The 18,583-nt window shown below is 38.2% G+C and overlaps 1 protein-coding gene across 1 annotated transcript in view; it reads right to left on the minus strand.

The window, feature by feature from the left end:
- Positions 1 to 9,400: 9,400 nt before the first annotated feature.
- LOC101168518 (vertebrate ancient opsin) overlaps positions 9,401 to 18,583 on the minus strand; it is a 112,692-nt gene continuing 103,509 nt past the window's right edge. Inside the window, exon 4 of the mRNA XM_023965347.2 lies at positions 9,401 to 17,698. Coding sequence (XP_023821115.1) covers positions 17,417 to 17,698 — 282 coding nt within the window. The 3' untranslated portion in view covers positions 9,401 to 17,416. The remainder of the gene's footprint in view (positions 17,699 to 18,583) is intronic.

An 18,583-nucleotide genomic window follows, 5' to 3' on the forward strand; every position in this document is an offset into this window, starting at 1 on the left:
TTACAGGATTTCCTTGCTCTGCTTTGTTTGGTTTTTGACAGGAATGCTTTCTCCTCTGTCAAACACATCCATCTAACTTGAATGTCTTTTCTGGGTTTGTTTCTTCTGTCCTCGTGACTATTACCATCTAAACTCTACTTTACGCAGCAGTGACACTTCCGTGTGAGGATGCAGATTTGCTTTAAATTTTTTTAATGATGTGGTAGATTTGCAAGAGTACACTAAACTGGAGAGGGAGTGGCAAAAATGAGTAAAAAACAATAGTTTCCAGGCCAAAATGCGCCGCTATGGTCTGAGCATGGGTAAATGTGTTGCAGAGTTTACAAAGCTAAAAAATCTGAATCAAAAGACTTTCATTTAAACAACAGGAAAAGGAAAAACCTTGAAAATGTTCCCATGTTCACAAACTCCCCCTGGTCATTTGTGGTTCTGTCAATAGAACTGTTGTCTCCACTTCCAAAAAGCAAACTAATTATAGGAGAGCCATGAACTGTAAAATAATGGCTGGAATTCTTTTGATCAATCAGAAAAGACCTGGCATCAGTAGGGGTGGGGCCTCATTAAACGGTACAAAATCATCTACTGACTCTTTATTTAGCATTTTAATTTTGTTTTAAATTAAAAAAGGACCACACTACAAATAATATGTCAGTTATTATCTATGGGCAGGGCGTGTAATTATTAGCTGCAATTGCACACCATGTATATTTGTAACACAAGACATCAGACATAAGATTAGTTACTTTATTTTAGATGCTTTTTTTTCTTTTTTGCCGGATTTTGTCGAAGGTGTTTATGGCTGTATATTGTATATATATGTATGTATATATATATATATTTATTTTTTAATAAATTTACATATACAGCATTTACTGCAGCAAACATGGCCCTAACACTGCCAGCCACTTGGAGATGGAATCCTGTCCTGTTATTGTAATAATGAGTTTTGCTCTGAGCAAACTGTCATGTAAGGTTTCAAGTTGAAGACGTTGATTAACCTTGACACAGGAAGGTCAAAAACAGGCAGCAAGCCTTCAGAGGTTAACAAAACCCCAGATTTGACATGCGTCTCATTTTTATGACAAGAAGTTGTTTACTGTAAAATTCTCCTTTATTAGGTGCCTTGAATCTATATTTAAAACACTTTAGGCATCAACACTGGGATCTGGGATTTTCTTTAGTCTGTATTTAAATGTATCACTATTTATAGTTTAAATCTTAAACTTTTCTTCCTTTGAAATAAAAATACCGACCCAAAAAGCAGTATTTAGGGCTGAAATTGTGCACTGACAAAATGATCTGTTAGTTCTTTACATTTTATGAATAGCAAAACCCAGTCCTTATTTTAAACTTTTAGTTTATAAAAGATCAAGATCTGAAGGTAAAAAAGAAATAAACTAAATGCTTTTAAGTTTCAATAACGCAACTTGAACACAGATTTGTGTTTGTCTTCACAGAGATTGTCTTGAATAGATTTTGGCCTTCAAATATTATTTGAAAAAATGCTTTGAGTCAACTAGATTTCATATTTGAGTTCTTCTAAACTTTTTTTAAAACTATTTTAATTGTTTTTATTTTCCTAACTCCAAAAAACTTGCAGAGCTTGATTTTCTTTATTCAGTTGTTTAGTCAATTGATTCTGGACTAAAAAAGTGAATTTCTGCATGGGAAGCCCTCTCTGTTCTTTTATGTTTAAATTTTCCTTGGTTAAGTGGACATTGAGTTATCATCCCTAGTAAGAGTTCTGTTTTTATGACAGCCTTCTTGGAATGAGATTGCTGCCAGATGGGGTTCAGTCCATAGAAAGAGGTATTTTTTACTCTCTGTCTGTCACAGCTTGCTGGGTGAGCTGCAGAAAGTCAATACTCTCCTTTTTCTACCTCTGTATTATTTGCACAGATTTTCTTCTGCAAGGAAGGAACAACAATATTTAGCACACAAATCAAGGTTTTAGTGAAACGTGAAATGTTAACTCATAGTGTAACTGTTCCTTGCAAAATAAGGCTCACTGTCTCAATCACAGACAGTTGTTTCAGAGGTACCCCTATTGTTCTTCCCATGTGGCTGGTGATCTGACGGCTGCAAGTGATATTCTTACAAACTCCTTGACAGGTTGTCCTTTATTGTCTATCTAAAAAATGATTAACTCCTAACTTTATATCTGAGTCTGAAGCTTTGCAAAGATGAAGCAACCAAAGACAAGAAAATACAGTTGGAGTTTACATCAAGGGAACAGGAGGGCCATGTCTTATCTGAATCTAAACTGCTGCACACTTACACACACAAACAGTGTGCTCCTAGTCCTCTCATTTAGATGGCCCCACTTATTCTGAGCATAAACTTTTCTGTCTCCTATTCTTCTCTCTGTCTTATTTCTCTAGCCCTCGATGTATTTTTGACCAGAGTTGACCCTAAAAACAGCTGGACAAGGTTTTAAAAAAGTGATAATTAAGTTTCTCGAGGGTATGTTTCTGGGTTTACACATCTTTATAGTGGTGTACATCACCTTATATGAGATCTTTTTTGTTGTTGCTTTCCACTATTACTTTTTAGCTTTTTTAACTAGGCAATGCAACCAACACCATCTAAAAAGTAATAAAGGGTTTTGGTCCTTGCCCTGAAGCGTTGCCCCCCTACAAAATTCCAACAGTGGGTGAGCCTGGTCGGACAATGTTTACTGGGCTACTCAGGGACCCCCACCTCTCTTAGGTGTCCTCCTCATGGGTTGGAGGTGGGTGGCCCCTGCCTTGCTCTCTCCCAACCTCCTGTGGGGTGGGACGGTGGTTGCCTGGAGAACAGGGCAGGTCTCCCTGGGGGGGCCCTGGCTCATGCATGGGGTCGTGGAGGGGGGTGCCCGTAACTCCTGGATGGTGGTGGGCTGCTCGTCTGGGGCAGGGGGGGCTCTCCGGGGGTGGGGTCCGATGTTGGGTCCCCTGGCAGGGCTGTGGGCTATCCTCCTGGCTGGGCTGGGACCCGCACTCTCTGTGTTTCTGTGCCACCCTGGTCTTGGTGTCTGGCTGGATTGCCCGGTGGGTGGTTTTCCTCTATCTGCCATACTATACTGGTGTTGGGGGGCGGGGGGGGTTTGTGTGGGGACAGCCGGGCACTCCCCCTCTTTTTGCATTCCATCATCCACCTCAGCAGAACATAAACACCCACCTGAGCAGGTGTCAGCTCACCTTTGCACAAATAGTATGTTTGACAGAATGAAATGCTCCACACGTGTTGGTTTGTATGCATATTTGTGTGTGAACTGTAGTTGTGTTGAGCACATGTTGACATGATTGTATGTGAAGATTTTTGGAGCCAGCAGGTATGTTTGTAACACTTGAGTGTGTCTAACATTTACACCAGACAGTAATGATGATAATCCTGCAGCATCTTCTTGCTTAATAATTACCCCCTACAACCACCACCTCTGTAATCATCCTCCAGACTCCTTAACTCACCATTTTCCCCCTATCTTCTGTACCCTTAACCCCTTGTCTCCAACATCCCTCCCTTCTTTCCTCTTCTTCTTTTCCGTCCAGTCCAACAAAAAAAAGGGAGCCAAATATAATCTAAATAAATAAAGTGTGTCTCTGTGACAGACTGAGGACTTGCCCAGGGTGTATCCTGTCTTTGTCCAAAGTTGGGATAAGCTCCAGCAATCCCATAACCCTATAAGGGATTCAGTGGGTTTGGAAAAATGAATTTAAGCATGAAATCTGAAAAAAAAAGACAAGTGTCACATGTGGTTTTAATTAAAGCAGTATTCATTTATGGGTTTTTGTTATTTCAGTAAATTTAGTTTTGTGAGGTTCCTTTTTTCTCATGTTTGTCTCTGCACCAAGGCAAATATTCCTGCACTGGCCTATATGTTGTTGATTTAGGATGTGCTCCAGAAAACAAGGACAAAAAGGGGAAAAGAGTTCATTTTTTAATGTATTAACCCATAGGTTTAGTTTTAATTATGAAGACATCTTACAGCAAGGGACTTTTTAGCTCTGCTAAAGCGTGTAAATATCAGAAGTTATTTCTTAAAGAATCGGTTTTGCCATTGCCTCTGTCACAAGTCAGCTTGCAACGAAAATTAGGGATCCCCCCCCCCCCCCCCCATCTTTTCAAGTAGATTTCATGAAAATGAGGTGTTTTACTAAATCATGGGAGGGATCGGTGAATAGTGAATCAGAAAAGCCTTAATAATTAGGTTGTCTTAGGGACAGTAGCTTGGCTACGATCCATATTTTGAACCATGGTAGAATCTTGTGAGTTTCCTCAGAAATTGATTTTTTTACTTGAACAAAATGCATTTCATCCAATGCTGCTACTGCTAAATTGTCAGGCAGGGACATTTCCGAAACAACTGTCAAAACAGAATCTTACTTGTACTTTTTGGCATTTTTTTCTTTTCCTTACATTGAACAAAACTGTCATGCTTTTTTGGGTCAGTTTAAAAAAACAGTTTACAGTTTTTTTGAGTGGCATTTCTGTCCTTTGCGTCTTCAGGAGTGGAAAGCTTTTTACCTCATAAAATGAGTTCAAAATGCCAGTTTTTCTAAATAACCCATTTACCAGTCTCAGCACAGGAGTTTATATTTTATTGAAAAGCTTTATAGAATTCACTGCTGCCCAGTACAGCTGCTTTGCCAAAGAGACAATCTTGACTTGTGCTTGAGAGGATGACCATTGATGACTACCCACCATGTGGGTCTCCATGTGATTTCTTTTTTAAAATATTGTCCAGTTCTGTTTCTGACATCCTTTTTAAAAAAAATCAACCAAAAAATCCAACAACAAACTTTTAAATACTGATGACTTACAAACATAAAAAGTTGATTGTAGTAAAAAAAAAAGAATAATCTAAAGCTAGTTTTCACCCAACAAAGACTCTGGATCCTAAAATCTTCAGAGTTCACATTATGGAACCTGTTATGTCACACTCCTATCAAATCATGGTTCAAACAAATTCAATGTTTTTTGAGTTGTTTAGTGAGCCAGTCAGGATCAGTCTGTCACAAAATTGTGAGGACTGACCTAATCAGATATTTATTGGCACCCCGCACAAAGAGGATAATACACAAAAGGTCAATGCTAAAGAAGTTGACAGTTAAGAGTGCAATTTCCAAGCACATTCATAGAAAATAGAATGAAACCAGTTTAAAAAAATGTGCGAAGGCAACAAAAGTCTTTAAATGATAATCAATTGAGTACAACAGGTTAACTAGTACTTGATTCAAAAGCTGTGGGGTTTCAAAAGCCACCATGTTTGTAATAGCAGGAGCCCAAATGGCAGAGTTGGAAGAGTGTTTGTTGCTTCAACAAAAGAACCTAATGCATGGTGAAGCCAAGGTCATCACACTTGTGGTTTTGTAGACGAAGTTTGAAGGATTATTGCACAGATGCACATGTAACATTCAAGATGACTAGCCAATCTTGGACTAAATTTATATTAGTTTAATCCCAGCAGAACCAAAAAGAAGAAAAATGTCTCTCAAAGATTTAAAGTTGCCTTTTCATCCAGCATTTGATGTCAAAATTACTTCCCATAATCTGATAAAGAAAAAAGGGGGCACAAGGTGCTTTAACTAAAGTTTCCTTAGTCAGCAGTGTTTTTATGTCATTTATAAGTGTTGATCTGCAATATCAGGTCCCACAGCAGACACTTGGGAGCCCTTTCTGCTCTCTCTGATGACCAGTTGTTTAGACATGTGGACTTTATTTTCTTTCAAAACGTGGCCGCTGCCCACGCTGCCAAATGTACCAACTTTAGATTTAAGGACAATAGTAGTAACCCTGTGATTTATTAGCCACCAAACGTACCTGATCTGAACGCACAGAAAATTTATGGTGCATTGTGAGGATATGAGACAATGTGAAAAATACAAAAGCTGCAAGCACAGCAACCTAGGCTTTCAAAACATCCCAGCAGAGACACAGACTAATCACCTCCATGCTGCACTACCTCCTCACAGTAATTCATGTAAATCAAGATCCAAGCATGTATTTGTTGCAATATTTAGTCATATTCTTCAAGAGAAATATGTTTTTGTAGCAAGAAATTATTTTACATTGAATTTAGTAGCTAATGTGATGTCCTGAGATTAGAAATTTTAGGTTTCGTAATTGATAAATTCAAAAAATCTATAAGTATACTCTATAAGTAAAAAAAACAACCTGGAAAGTGATCAGTGAACTGTATTTTAAAGAGCCCTTTTTATACAGTCTGTGCTTTAAAGTTCTTTCCAAAAGCCCCCAAATCCCCCCTCCACACATGAACCAATGAAAACAAACAGATAAATTCGTAAAAAAAAAAAAATTAACAGTAGATAGGCAAATCTAAAACATAAGGAACTTAAATGCTGGATTTTAAGGAGATATTAGAGATATCCATAGAAACAAATCATAGAAATTCCCTCAATTGATTTACACAATTTTCTAAAGTTACATTGACAGATAACCATGAAAATTGTAATAAATAGATAAATTGCAGTAAAATAAAGTGCAGATAATAAATAAACATAAAACTCTGTGATGAAAATTTGTGATATCATGTTCAAATGGAGCAGATAACAATGCCTATAAAAATTACAAGAAGTATCTTAAAGTATAGAATCATGTAAATGCCCAATCCAATTAAAGCCTTTTTAAAATGAATCAAACATTAAAAATCAAAATACATTAATAATCTCAGCAGAAGCTTAGCTGAATGATGAGCCTTTAGTTGAGTTTTGAAGCTCTGCAGAGGCAGAGACTTTATCCCCAGGAGACTGTTTAAAGACGAGCACTGTAAAAATGAAACAAAATACTAACCTTTAGAACAGTTACAAGACCATTACCTTAAGATCTGGTAGAAATTCTTCATGGTTTGCTTAAAAAAAGGCCCAAAACCATTAAGATATTTCAAAATTAAAATAATATTCTATTCTTTGTTGCAAAGCCAGCAGCTGCATTTTGGACAGTTTGTAATTATTTTTATTTAAGTTCAATTAACATTTCAATAGCATTTTTTGTTTTGGGATTCATTCTTTTTTGTATCCAGTTCCTAATGAGTTTAACTGCAATTCTGCTTGAACCTGTTTCTTCGTCATATGCTTGCTTCTCTTTGTCTTCTTTTAGATTGTTGTTTATTAATTTTTACCTCTTACTTTTTTAACGATAAACCTACAAGAAAGGGTCTGAGGCTATATTTAGCCACCCAATGCCCTGCAACCAACACACATTTCTTGGCAAAACACACTAATGAGGCTACCAAAAGGAGACAGGAGGGTTTCCTGGCCCACCACAAATCAGTGAGTTTACGGTGGAACTGTCTTGGTGCTAACCTAAAGAATGAACCTCATCCCTGGGGAGAGGGAGGTCAAGGAGCGACAGAAGCCCCATAGCCTGACCTCTTAGATTCTACTGGCTGGCCTGCTTTATCTTCAAACTTAGAATCACTCATCAACCCCTGAACATGGATTTGTAAACAATTGATCAAAAGGGAATCTCCCTCTTAAAGGAACCAAACAATTCCACAAAAGGTTAGAACCACTAGAAACCCCTATATTTCCCTTGGATTGCCTTAACAACTTCTCGTATAGCAAGGTAAGGACTAAGAGGAAACAGCAGAAAAATGTCGCAGAAAACCCTCATAACTGGGCCTGGAACTTCAACTGTGGGTAGTTTTGCAGCTAAAAAGCAAATCTGAATGGCAAACATACACTGACATATTGTTTCGCCAAAGACGTGGTTTCTGAGCTGAGAGAAAAATTACAAACATCAGGACTAAACTCTGAAAACGTTGCTGTAGTAATATCTGAAAACCACAGTTGAAGGTTCAGAAAAGATACTCTACTGATCTTCTGGAGATGCTTTCCCTACATGAACACTGATGTGTTCATCAGTTTCCTGCAACATCAATAAGGAAAATGGAAGGAAGATTCAACCAGTTGTGGGTGCTAAACAGGTGGTGATCAGTGAAATGTAGAAACTTTGACCCTGGGCTTACACTGCATCCAGTCCAGCTCCGGTTCAGTCACCTGAGCGGTCTAGCTACAGCAGATGAATCGCAATGGCTTCGGATGGTTGCAGTCCTGCTGCAGTAACAGGGTAGGCTGCTGACCTCGTGAGACATCGAACTCCTGTAGGTTCACGTGGTAACCCGTCATTTATATAGTAAGTACTGGTAAAGAAACCCTCGTTCCACTGTGATTTGGGATTTTCACAACACTTCTTTTGTGCGTGACCTGTCTTCTTTCAATGGGTAAGCACAATGACCAATGAGGATGACAAATGATCGATATGACGCTCTACCACACACTTTGTGACCCATGTCAGCGGAAATTATGTCATGTTTACACCACGGGGGAAACATAGTGAGGGCATCGGAAAATATGTTTTATTTAAAAAAACGTACCGGGTGCACTTTACACTAGCCAGAAATGATTTTCAGTTAAGATTGTTTCATTTGCCCCAATTCCACTAAAAAAGGGCTCAAAGGATACTTCGACTTCTGATTTTTTGATTTGAAATGGTTTATTTCAAGCAATAAAAGCAAGAATAATGTACAAAACAATACAATCAGCAGTTATGTATTTGTACAGAGACATATCAAACTCAGGATAATTAGAAATTAAATCAAAGATTGCTCGAAAGGGAGTGGAAAGAAGCAAATTTATATAATCCCACCCCTGTCCTACCGTAACCATTTTGTTACATGATTTATCATAAAACCGGTTAATAACTTTAATCAGACAGAATTAAGAATCCTCAAGTATCAATAAAGCAGATGACAAAAAATATGTGCAGATTTTTTTTTCATCAGAACAATCATAAATATAATTATACATAACACTATTTCTGAAATCTTCATACTATTTCCAATATTCAAGCGATTTAAAAGCTTGTGTTTTGAGTGCTGCCGACATAAACACGTGTCTGTTATGTAACCCGGAAATCCCGACGTCTGCTGTTTAACCTGTACATGCTAGTTTAAGCGTCGTAAGCCCCCGGCCATCCCTCAACTCATCTGGATGAATCCCATCTGCTTGACTATTTAACCATGTATTGTAGAGATAGATAAGCCAATTTTTCTCCAAGAGTTCTGGTACATCGCCTGTCCATCCTCTGAGAGGATCCTTCCTTCATGTGGACATCCGTGAGGTTTCTTTTTCTTCTTCTGGAATCCGTTTTTAGGGAGTTTTTCCTCACTATTTCCTTACTATTGCTGCTGCTTGGAGCAGCTAAAACCCCAGATAGGGTTAAACTTCACCAAACTTCAGTTAGATGACAACAGAAGTCGTATCCTTAAGGAAACAAAAAGAGACGAGTTAAGAAAACCGAAAAGCTTCTTTTAAACGAATCAGGACCTTTTGCCAAGTTAGAAACTTTGCTTGTCATTTCAGACTAAGACCATAGTTTCAGTGCTCACCTAAAGGAAACATCTCAATCAAATGGTGAAGAGTGGAGATCACAATTCTCGGTTAGTTGGGTGGTTTCACTACAACCAGGAGAAATGACCACATCCCTCCGGTTCTCATGTTCTTACACTGATGACCAGTTAAAAATAGATTTTATTTTAAAGTGTTGCTGTTAGTTTAAACTGGTTCTGCTGAGTCACTGTGAAAGGCCTGGAAGTTAATCTACAGTGACTTTATTAAACCATTACCCATGGAAAGCCCAGCGCTGTCTGCACTCATATACAAGGTGCTTCAGAAGTTGTTACCTTGCAGACTCCACTGGGCTGCTAAACAGAGATTTCAATAACCTAACCTTGTTCTGTGTTTAAAATAAACGATATAAAATCAATTTTCAGGATGGATGAATATAACAGCAAAATGTTTTGCCTCAAACCTTGTTTTTATTGTAGATTAGGGATTGTCCCTTGTGCAGAAGATCAAACACAGACTCCCCCTCGTATAAACTTTTCAGATACACTGAACCATGAAGAAACATATGGGACAGATTTTTATTCACTAATTTTGTTTGGTAACTTTCAATGCATTTTTCTGGTCTAGCTCATATTGGGTGCTTTAAAACATTTGCTCAAAATATAGCTTTCTGTTGGTTAAACAAAATAATTTAGTAGAACATGATTGATAATAATAATAAATTGGAATTTTCTGGACTTTTCCTGAAGCTCAAAGGGCTTACTATGATTATTCATTCATATTTGGTAATGTAAGCTAATGTAACCACAGCTGCCCTGGGGCAGACTGACAGAGGTGTGGCTGCCAGTACGGGCCTGCGGCGCCTCTGACCATCACCGGGACATTCATACACATCCACACTCCAGTGGAGCCACACTGGAGGCAAGGAGGGTGAAGTGTCTTTTCCCAAGGACTCTTTGATCTGCATTATTATATCAGAAAAATGCGACACATAAAAAAGTTTTGTTACATAAGAAAGCTAATGCTAAACTGTCATAACCTCTTTTTTTGTGCAAAGGTGATCTTTGATGATGGCTAAAGCAAACCTGTAAAAAAAACAGAGGACAGAAGGATTTATTGAAATGTGAAAGAACTTTTTTTTTTTTTCTGCTGGTGTTACTGACAGAAACCACTATTTCAACTTCAGAAGCAAAATTAGTCTTTGGTGCACCTGGCTATTGCTGGTGGTATTTAATCAAATAAGAAAAAAAAATCCAATAAATATTTGTGTGAAACAGAGTGTGAAATCCTATTCTGGAGTTACATGGCTGTAATAGCAAGACTGTGTGAGTAAAGCTCTGACAAAAAGAAGTAAACGGAGCACAGCTGGGATGTACCTTTAGGCCACATTTGGCCTGTTGTAAGACTGTTGCCAAATCAACTAACTGTAATTGGACTCCTAGCCTCTCCCAAAAGCCTCATTTGTAAGTTTTATCTGTCACTCTACTCTTGAGCTTACACAAGACAGCCATGGAGAAATCAAAATATCATGTTTAATGAAGTATCTGGTGGTGCTTTGCTTACTATGCAGCTGACAGCCCAGGCTTAGAAGTGAAGCAGAGAGTTGGTTGAAGCATGTTTGCAAATGGAAAAACAACTTCTGCCATATGCACGTAAAATGAAGCACAAGAAAGTAGAAAACCACGAGCAGCGGAAGTTATACAAGTGTTTTCCCAAGAAGTTGCATTTCTCAGTGGTTGGACTCAAAAGCACACGTGCAGTATATGAGTGCAGTTGTCAGTTAGTTTAGTTTAAATAAGTCTACTTTTATAGGCCACGCTCACTGTAAATGTCAGTGTTCTGCACAAGTACTTCTCAGACTAATTATTGATGTGAGGAAAAGAACTATTAATTCAGTATGCCACAGCACCTCCACTATGAATTGGACTTTGGCAAGGTAAGGTGTTTACCCCGAGAGGCAAGGTAAGTTTCCCCTGAAGTCACACGCCCTTTAAGATCTAGATGTCTTTTCCGTGTTTGCGACAGGAACCGTTTCTTGGAATTTCTTCTTCGTATGAAGTCTTCTTGTCAATGATGAGACAGCATGTCTTTTGACCACATTAATGATCTACAAAAAGTGCTTCTAGTGTGTCTGGGTTGTAAAAGGGGTTATGAGGCTACACACTGATTGGATAGTTGCACGTTATGCCTAAACAGATCTCGGCTCTCCAGAAGAAATCAAGGACATTTTGTTATTTGTGGCAGTGGTTGCATTAACTGTATTCACCGTCAAAACACAAAGTGACAGTGCATGTATGCTTAGATGCACCTAATATAATTGCACTATGCACCATGAAATCATCAAGATAGGCTTTTCAAGATTACAAACAGGTCTTGCCACCTTAAAGCTTGAAGGGCCTAGAAAACTAAAGTGTAAGACTAAAATGGATAAATCTTTGCAGCTCAGCTGTATTTTTACTGAACAATAAAACATTTAAAAAATTTGGATTCGATGCAAGATTGCTGTGACTGTGTTAGAATGTAAAACAGAACATTTCATGGTAAACGTGAATGTGGACCATCAGTTACATTTTTAAACATTCATCACACTGTTGTGCATTTTTCCCATTTTCCAAGAAAGCAAATTGCTTCATAGGCAGCATTTGGTCTCATGTGATTTCCTCAGTTAGAGGCTCTGGTGTTTACTGCCGATAGCTGAAGAATAACAGCATTGGGGAGGCTGTGGTGCAGAGGTTAGGGCAGTCGACCACTGATTGGAAGAGGGTTACGGTTAGTGTTTAGTTCCCGCCTTGGCCAAGGCCATGTGGCCATGTGTTGAAGTGTCCAAGACACTGAAACCCACGTTGCCTCTGGTGGTTGTAGGCTGGCGCTAGTGTTCGACAGTTGAGCCACTATCAGTGTGTGAACGTGTGTGTGCATGGGTGAATGGGACTGTGACTATAAAGCGCTTTGGGCCTTCAAGGAAGGAAGAAAAGCCCTATACAAGTATACATCATTTACAAATATATTTTCCTAGTTTCATTTATTTACATTTGTCTTATATGCATTCAACAGGGAGTGTATGGAAGAACACTAATAATGGATTGGATTTAATAGTGCTTTTCCACAAGCACAAAGCGCTTACAATGTGTCCACTATTCATTCACTCCTCATTCACACTTGGTGATGGTAAGCTACTGATATAGCCACAGCTGCCCTGTGGGAGACTGACAGAGGCGTGGTTGCCAGTAAGCGCCTGCGGCCCCTCTGACCATCACCGGTACATTCCCACGCCTTCACACACACACCAGTGCAGCAAACATTGAAGGCAGGAAGGGGTTAAGTGTCTTGCCCAAGGACACAATGACAGTTGACTTGTGGGAGCAGGAATCGAACCGCCTTTGAATATTGGCCAACCTGCTCAACCGCCTGACCCACTGCCGCCACATAATACAGTGTATTACTTACAGATAATTCAAACATGAGGGTGAACAAAAGCCTGAAAATTCTAAAAGTTCTTTTCTGAGAACAAATTAGCTGAAAATGGGTCAGTTTGTACAATTTATGTTTTGTCAATCCTTGACAACAACTCCACCCACTGTCTTCCCATGACTGAACATTGATAAAATAACCAGTTTAGCTGTGTAGCGTTTAGTGTTGTGTGGAGTTGTGTTCACAGATGTCCACCATTGTGACATTGTTACTGTTGAATGCAAAGCGCCAACTTGATGGTTTAACCCTTTAACACCGGAGATGTCTTTGACCACACCTTGACCATTTATGCGATCAACACATATCAGCTGATTCTGACGAGGAGAATAGTGGCTTCCTCGTGTCAGAATCAGCTGACTTGATGGTGTAGGCACTTCACTACTGTATGGTGTTGCATACCAAAGCAATGCTGCTTTTCTCCACTTCATAATCCACTGAAATTAAGTTAATTGCAAAAACTGTTGAAGTGTTAAGGTAGTCATGAATGTCAGTACTGGAACTAAAGCTCTGTTGTTAACGACTTTAATTATTTTCAAACTTCTAATTTTGATGGTAAAAATGTAATGTTTTCTTTAATTAATACATGTTAAATTTAATGCTGAAAAGCCTATGTTTATTTCTTTTTATTATTTTACTGTTATACATGCAAAAAAATATTTCAATCTATTTCACAGGATATTATCTTGAAAGTTGTAATCTTTGTTTCTTCTTGACAATTTTTCAGATTTATTAGTATACATGCATACAGACTAAAGTACTCATTTGAAAAAGACAAAAAAAGTTTACAAACTGTATTTTTGATGCATATTTTGTGGTTTTGTGATGAACACGTGGAGTGGACTGGGAAAGGTCTTGAATTAAAAAAGAAAAGAAAAGTGGCAGTGAGAATGGAGTAGCCTGTAAAATGTTTGACTCATGAACCAAACTAATGTAAATGCAGGTGGAACTGAGCTGCAAAAAGTGACTAAGTAGTTGCTTTGTTATGTTTTATTCTGGTTTAATTATTTTTTATCCCTTTTTGTGTTTTATCATTGTAGTGTTTGTTTATTTGACATTGTGTACAGCACTTTGGGCCTCCAAAACCAAAGTTATGAAACAATTTATTCTTAACTGATGAAAAGATGGGATTAAGATACTCTACCTTGAGTTGTCCTATATGGTGGTTTATCTTCAAAAATGTATTCATCCAGAGGTTCTATAGCAGGGAAAGGTATAACAAGGGTCATCTGGACATTGTTTTATAAATTGGAGACATTCCTCCTCTTATCCAGGAGGCTTCCTCAATTCCAAATTGAAGTGCTGAGAGAACTGGCATTTGTAGACTACAGGGAGGGAGCAGTGGGACTTGAAAGTGCTGATGACCATGTGACGAAAACAAAGACCTGAATGGTTTCAGGTCATGAAGACCTGGAAGTCCATCAACAACCACACTGAGGGTTGTTAGGAGTCATTATAGGGGTTATTTGTCCTCGGCTAGAGAGCAAAGCTATTTTTGCCAAAATAGATAAAACCTTCGCCCAACAGAAATGGCAGACTTACATCCTGAAATCCAAACAGGACAAACTGGTTTCACCCAGGTCATTAACACCTAAAGGGGCTATTAAGGCAGGAGAGGGTAATGACTGTCCCTCACCCTCTCACTCCAGCTGAGGACTCCTATGAAATGACTTGTAACAACCCATAGCATAGTTTTCAATCGACTTCCAGGTCTATGTGACCCAAAACTACACAGGTCTTTGTTTTGGTCCCATAGTCATCATCATTATCAAGTCCAGGTTGTCCCTCCAAAGAGCCTATAAAAAGGCGGTTGCTCCGCAGTTGAAGTAACTCAAGTATCATAGTGACTGTATGCTGCTGCTGGCCCCTGAAGACCTTTTGAGCTTTGACTTATGGGCTTCAAATTTCATGTCCCAGGAGACTGTGACTATATACAGTATTTAAATGAAGCAGGAAGTTAAACATTGACCATTGACTCAATGGTAATAAAATTTTTCAATTTAAACTAAACAAAGCATATACAGGATACAGTAAATCTGCATTTTTTTGTATTTAACAATAATTCACAATAAAAGTGGACAGCATTTCTATCTTGTAACCTTTAGAAGATCTATTAAGTGTAATTCATTTAGGTTTAGGTTTAAAGTTAAGGTCCCATTAACTGCCACACACCTAGGTGTGTTCTCCGTGTTTGTCCAATCCCCTGGGGGAGCAGTATGCTGCAAACATAGCTGCGCTCGGGAACCATTTGGTGGTTGTTATCAGTTCTTTGTAATATTCAACTCTTAAGATCTAAAACTGAAGTTTTGACCAAAACAAATCTGTCTTTGCTTTAATCTTCTTCCTGGAATCGGGTCCAAAAATGTTATACACAAAGAGAGTGGCAAAGACATCTGGAATGATCCTCAGCTAATTAACTTCATCATCTTCCAATGCAATGACAAAAATGTTTTCCCTTCTCTGACTAATACGGGACAGCAAGTCGTCAAATGGGTTACGATCTCAGCTGAACGGGAAGGTCTTCATTCAGACGAAGTTCCTGCAGTGGATGGTGAAGCTCACCATACTGGGAGAATCTCTGAACCCAGAGATGGAAACGTGATCATCGATGCTTTTGTAGAGTTCTTCAAAATAAATATACTTGATCTCTCAATGTCATCTGTGTATTCCATGCAATAAAAAAATATTTCATTTATTCACTTAAAACAATTTGAAGAGAACTTTTAGACTTGTGCAAAATTCCTGTCAGTAACATATTTTATATTAAACATTTTACTGGAAATCATTGAACTGATGAAGTTTCTGAATATGAGATACAGATATACAGTCAGTGCTTCCATGTAGCAACGAGGCTAAAAACCTCTGATGGTAGCTCCTCCCACATGCGGCGAGAGCAGCAAGTTGCTGAACACTTATTTTTAGATTAGTGTCAAACAGCAAATTTGCTTCATATCAAAGCAGAGGCGGCGGATGCGAGTCACATCTGTGTGAACTCAGCATATGGAAGAAAAAATCCTAATAAGACAGCTTTTTAGAACAAATTGGATGCTTACTGTTAAGCATGGTAGTAGACAGATGATAATTTGGGCCTGTGGCTAAAAACGTCTGCTAGAAAAGTCGAATAAAATATAAAATATATTTAAAAAAAAAACAGTCTAGCCAGCTTGTTTTTTTCCACCTTTTTTCTTTTTCATGGCATCATGGTGTAACAAAATAGTTTGTAAACATACACGTCTAAAAGTTGTTTTCAAAGACAAAGTAAAAGAAAATAACAAAAATGAAATTAGGTAATTTTTTTATATGCATTTTTTTAAATTTATTAAACAACTCCCTTTCAAAAATATTAAAATGTCCTTTCCTTTGGTATCAAGTCATACACCGGAACCATTAACTGTACGGACAACAGTTTGTGTGAAAGTGCTAAGACAAACACAACACAATGGAATAACGCGAATCTAGAATGCAACGTACACGCTGACACAGAAAACACAGCATTTCAAATCACAGCCTTAGCTTGAAATATACTTATCCTCTCTGTTGCAAGAAAAAAGAATGTGTCAAACTGATTGATAAAAGCTTATGTGTTTTGTAGTGAAGAACATGAACCAAACCTCAAATCAAATAAATGCAATAAAAAAAAATCGATTTTTGCTTTTTGGCGGTTTCACGTGTGCCATTGATTTTTTGAAAATGCAAACATTTGAAACACTGTGAATTGCAGAGGCTATAACTTACACATAACATGAACATGACAGAAATTTTTAAAGGATGTCTAAAGATATCATTTTTGAAAAAGAAAATCCTGTTTCTCACATGTAAAAGCCTTACCATTTTGACAACAGGTATACATAATTAAAAAGGTAACGGGGAATTAGACATTAAAAATACTGAACAGTAAAAATACTGGTGTAGTTAACCTCTCAAACACATTTGGTTTTTCTATTGCACACTCCACATGCATGTTCCTACAGGAATACCTTGATCTTTACCAACATGCACATATTTCTTTGGGTCACTTTACTCTTGCAAAAAAATAGCATGCTACCATACCAATCCTGCCTGTACACCAAATAAAAAAAGAAAGGAAATAGAGAATAAAATTGACTGGTAGTTTTCTAAAGTCTTAAGTCTGTATTTGAAGTTCATTTTTGGATTCATCAACATTTAATAGGAATTTTAAATCTATAACTATAAACATCCTTTCTAATCAATTTATTCGACATTAGTACGAAATGTTACAAAAATACACAAAATGTCCTTCTTGACCTTGAACAAATCCCATGTCTGTTTTTTTTCTTTTTTCTTTTATAGTCAATACCTTATTACCGAATTTGTTTTTCTGCTCTTGTCCAAAAGAAAGATCCATTCAGTGCAATCCTTACTTTAGGGAGACACTCAGCTTCTGCAGGTTTACTGTCTCAAATAACATCCAGGGACATCCCAGGGCTTCTTTGTTTGAAATCCATCTCTAGCCAAGAGAGATTTGGTGCAACAGCAGTGCTTGAGCCACATGCACTGCCAGGCTGATGCTCCCCTCTCATTGTTAAAGACTTGCAGTTGAAAAGCTCTGATATTTCAAAAGTAAAAAAAGAAAATTGTCAGCCATCAAAGTGGGCCACTAGTGACACTACAACAGGTTTGTTGTCTGAAGAGTGGGCTTTGGAGATGTCAATGGTGGGTTCACAAGATGGGCCCAGTTGGGGCACAGCGGCGGCTGGTTGACCCAGTGAGGCTACCAAAAATAGGAAATCATTGGTGCGGCGGACCCCAGTCACGGCCACCCCCCTCACTGCCTTGGTGGCAACCTTAGAGGAGCTTCTGGCGCTGGAGCCTCGTAGTGGAGCTTTACATCGTAGCATGGCCTGGAAGCATCTGAAAAACTGGGTCAAACAGGCAAACGTGATTAAAAATGGGCTTAGACCACAGTGGATTTATGTTCCACATGCACTCTGAACTAATTTTCCAAGTTGTTTTTTTGGGTACTGATGCTGGAAGAAACAAATATAATGCTCCCCAATGGGGGAGTCCCAACATACCAAATGAAAAAGTTTATGAAAAGGGAAAAAGCTACTCGTTCTTTTATGTGTTATCTCAATTAAGTTTTAGATGTAATAAACAGCTAATTACAGTCTTGGGCGATGTCTGAAGTAAAGGATGACACAGGAGTGGATTTTCACTCATGTCCCATCCCATTCCCAGACCAAAGTTAAAGAAAAATAATCCTGTCCCTTTCCTCTCCTGGAAATCTGACTCCTACTCCAAAAATCCTCCCTTATATTTTGTCTTTATTTAGTCATTATGTAAAACATTAAATGTAAATGTCTTTGCTCTTATTGGTTGGTTCTCACTCATGTAAGAATTTATCCCGTCCCAGTCCGATGATTAATGGCAGAGACGACTTCCATCCCACGGGAATCCCATGACCCGTGGGCTTCCCGTAAAAATGTCATCCTCTAATCTTAATTCCCTCCCTACTTCCTAACTACTTAAAAATCATAGTGCCCTGGATTTTAAAAGCAATTCAGGCACATGCTCACTCCTTCTTTTCTTAACGGCAAATATGAAATCACAGATTTCACAAAGTTAAAATCCAATATGTATGAACAATATGCAAGAACACTATTTATGAATCCATTGTGTTCTGATGATGAAAAAGTAGATGTTAAAAAAACAGACACAGACACATCAACCCGAATTTTAACTTTTGACTATCTGCTTGCAATTGGAAATCAAAAAATGAATAATTTGTTTATGTATTCATCAGC

This window comes from Oryzias latipes, chromosome 17, assembly GCF_053564925.1.
Source record: "Oryzias latipes strain Hd-rR chromosome 17, Olatipes_Hd-rR_3.1".
Lineage (NCBI taxonomy): Eukaryota > Metazoa > Chordata > Actinopteri > Beloniformes > Adrianichthyidae > Oryzias > Oryzias latipes.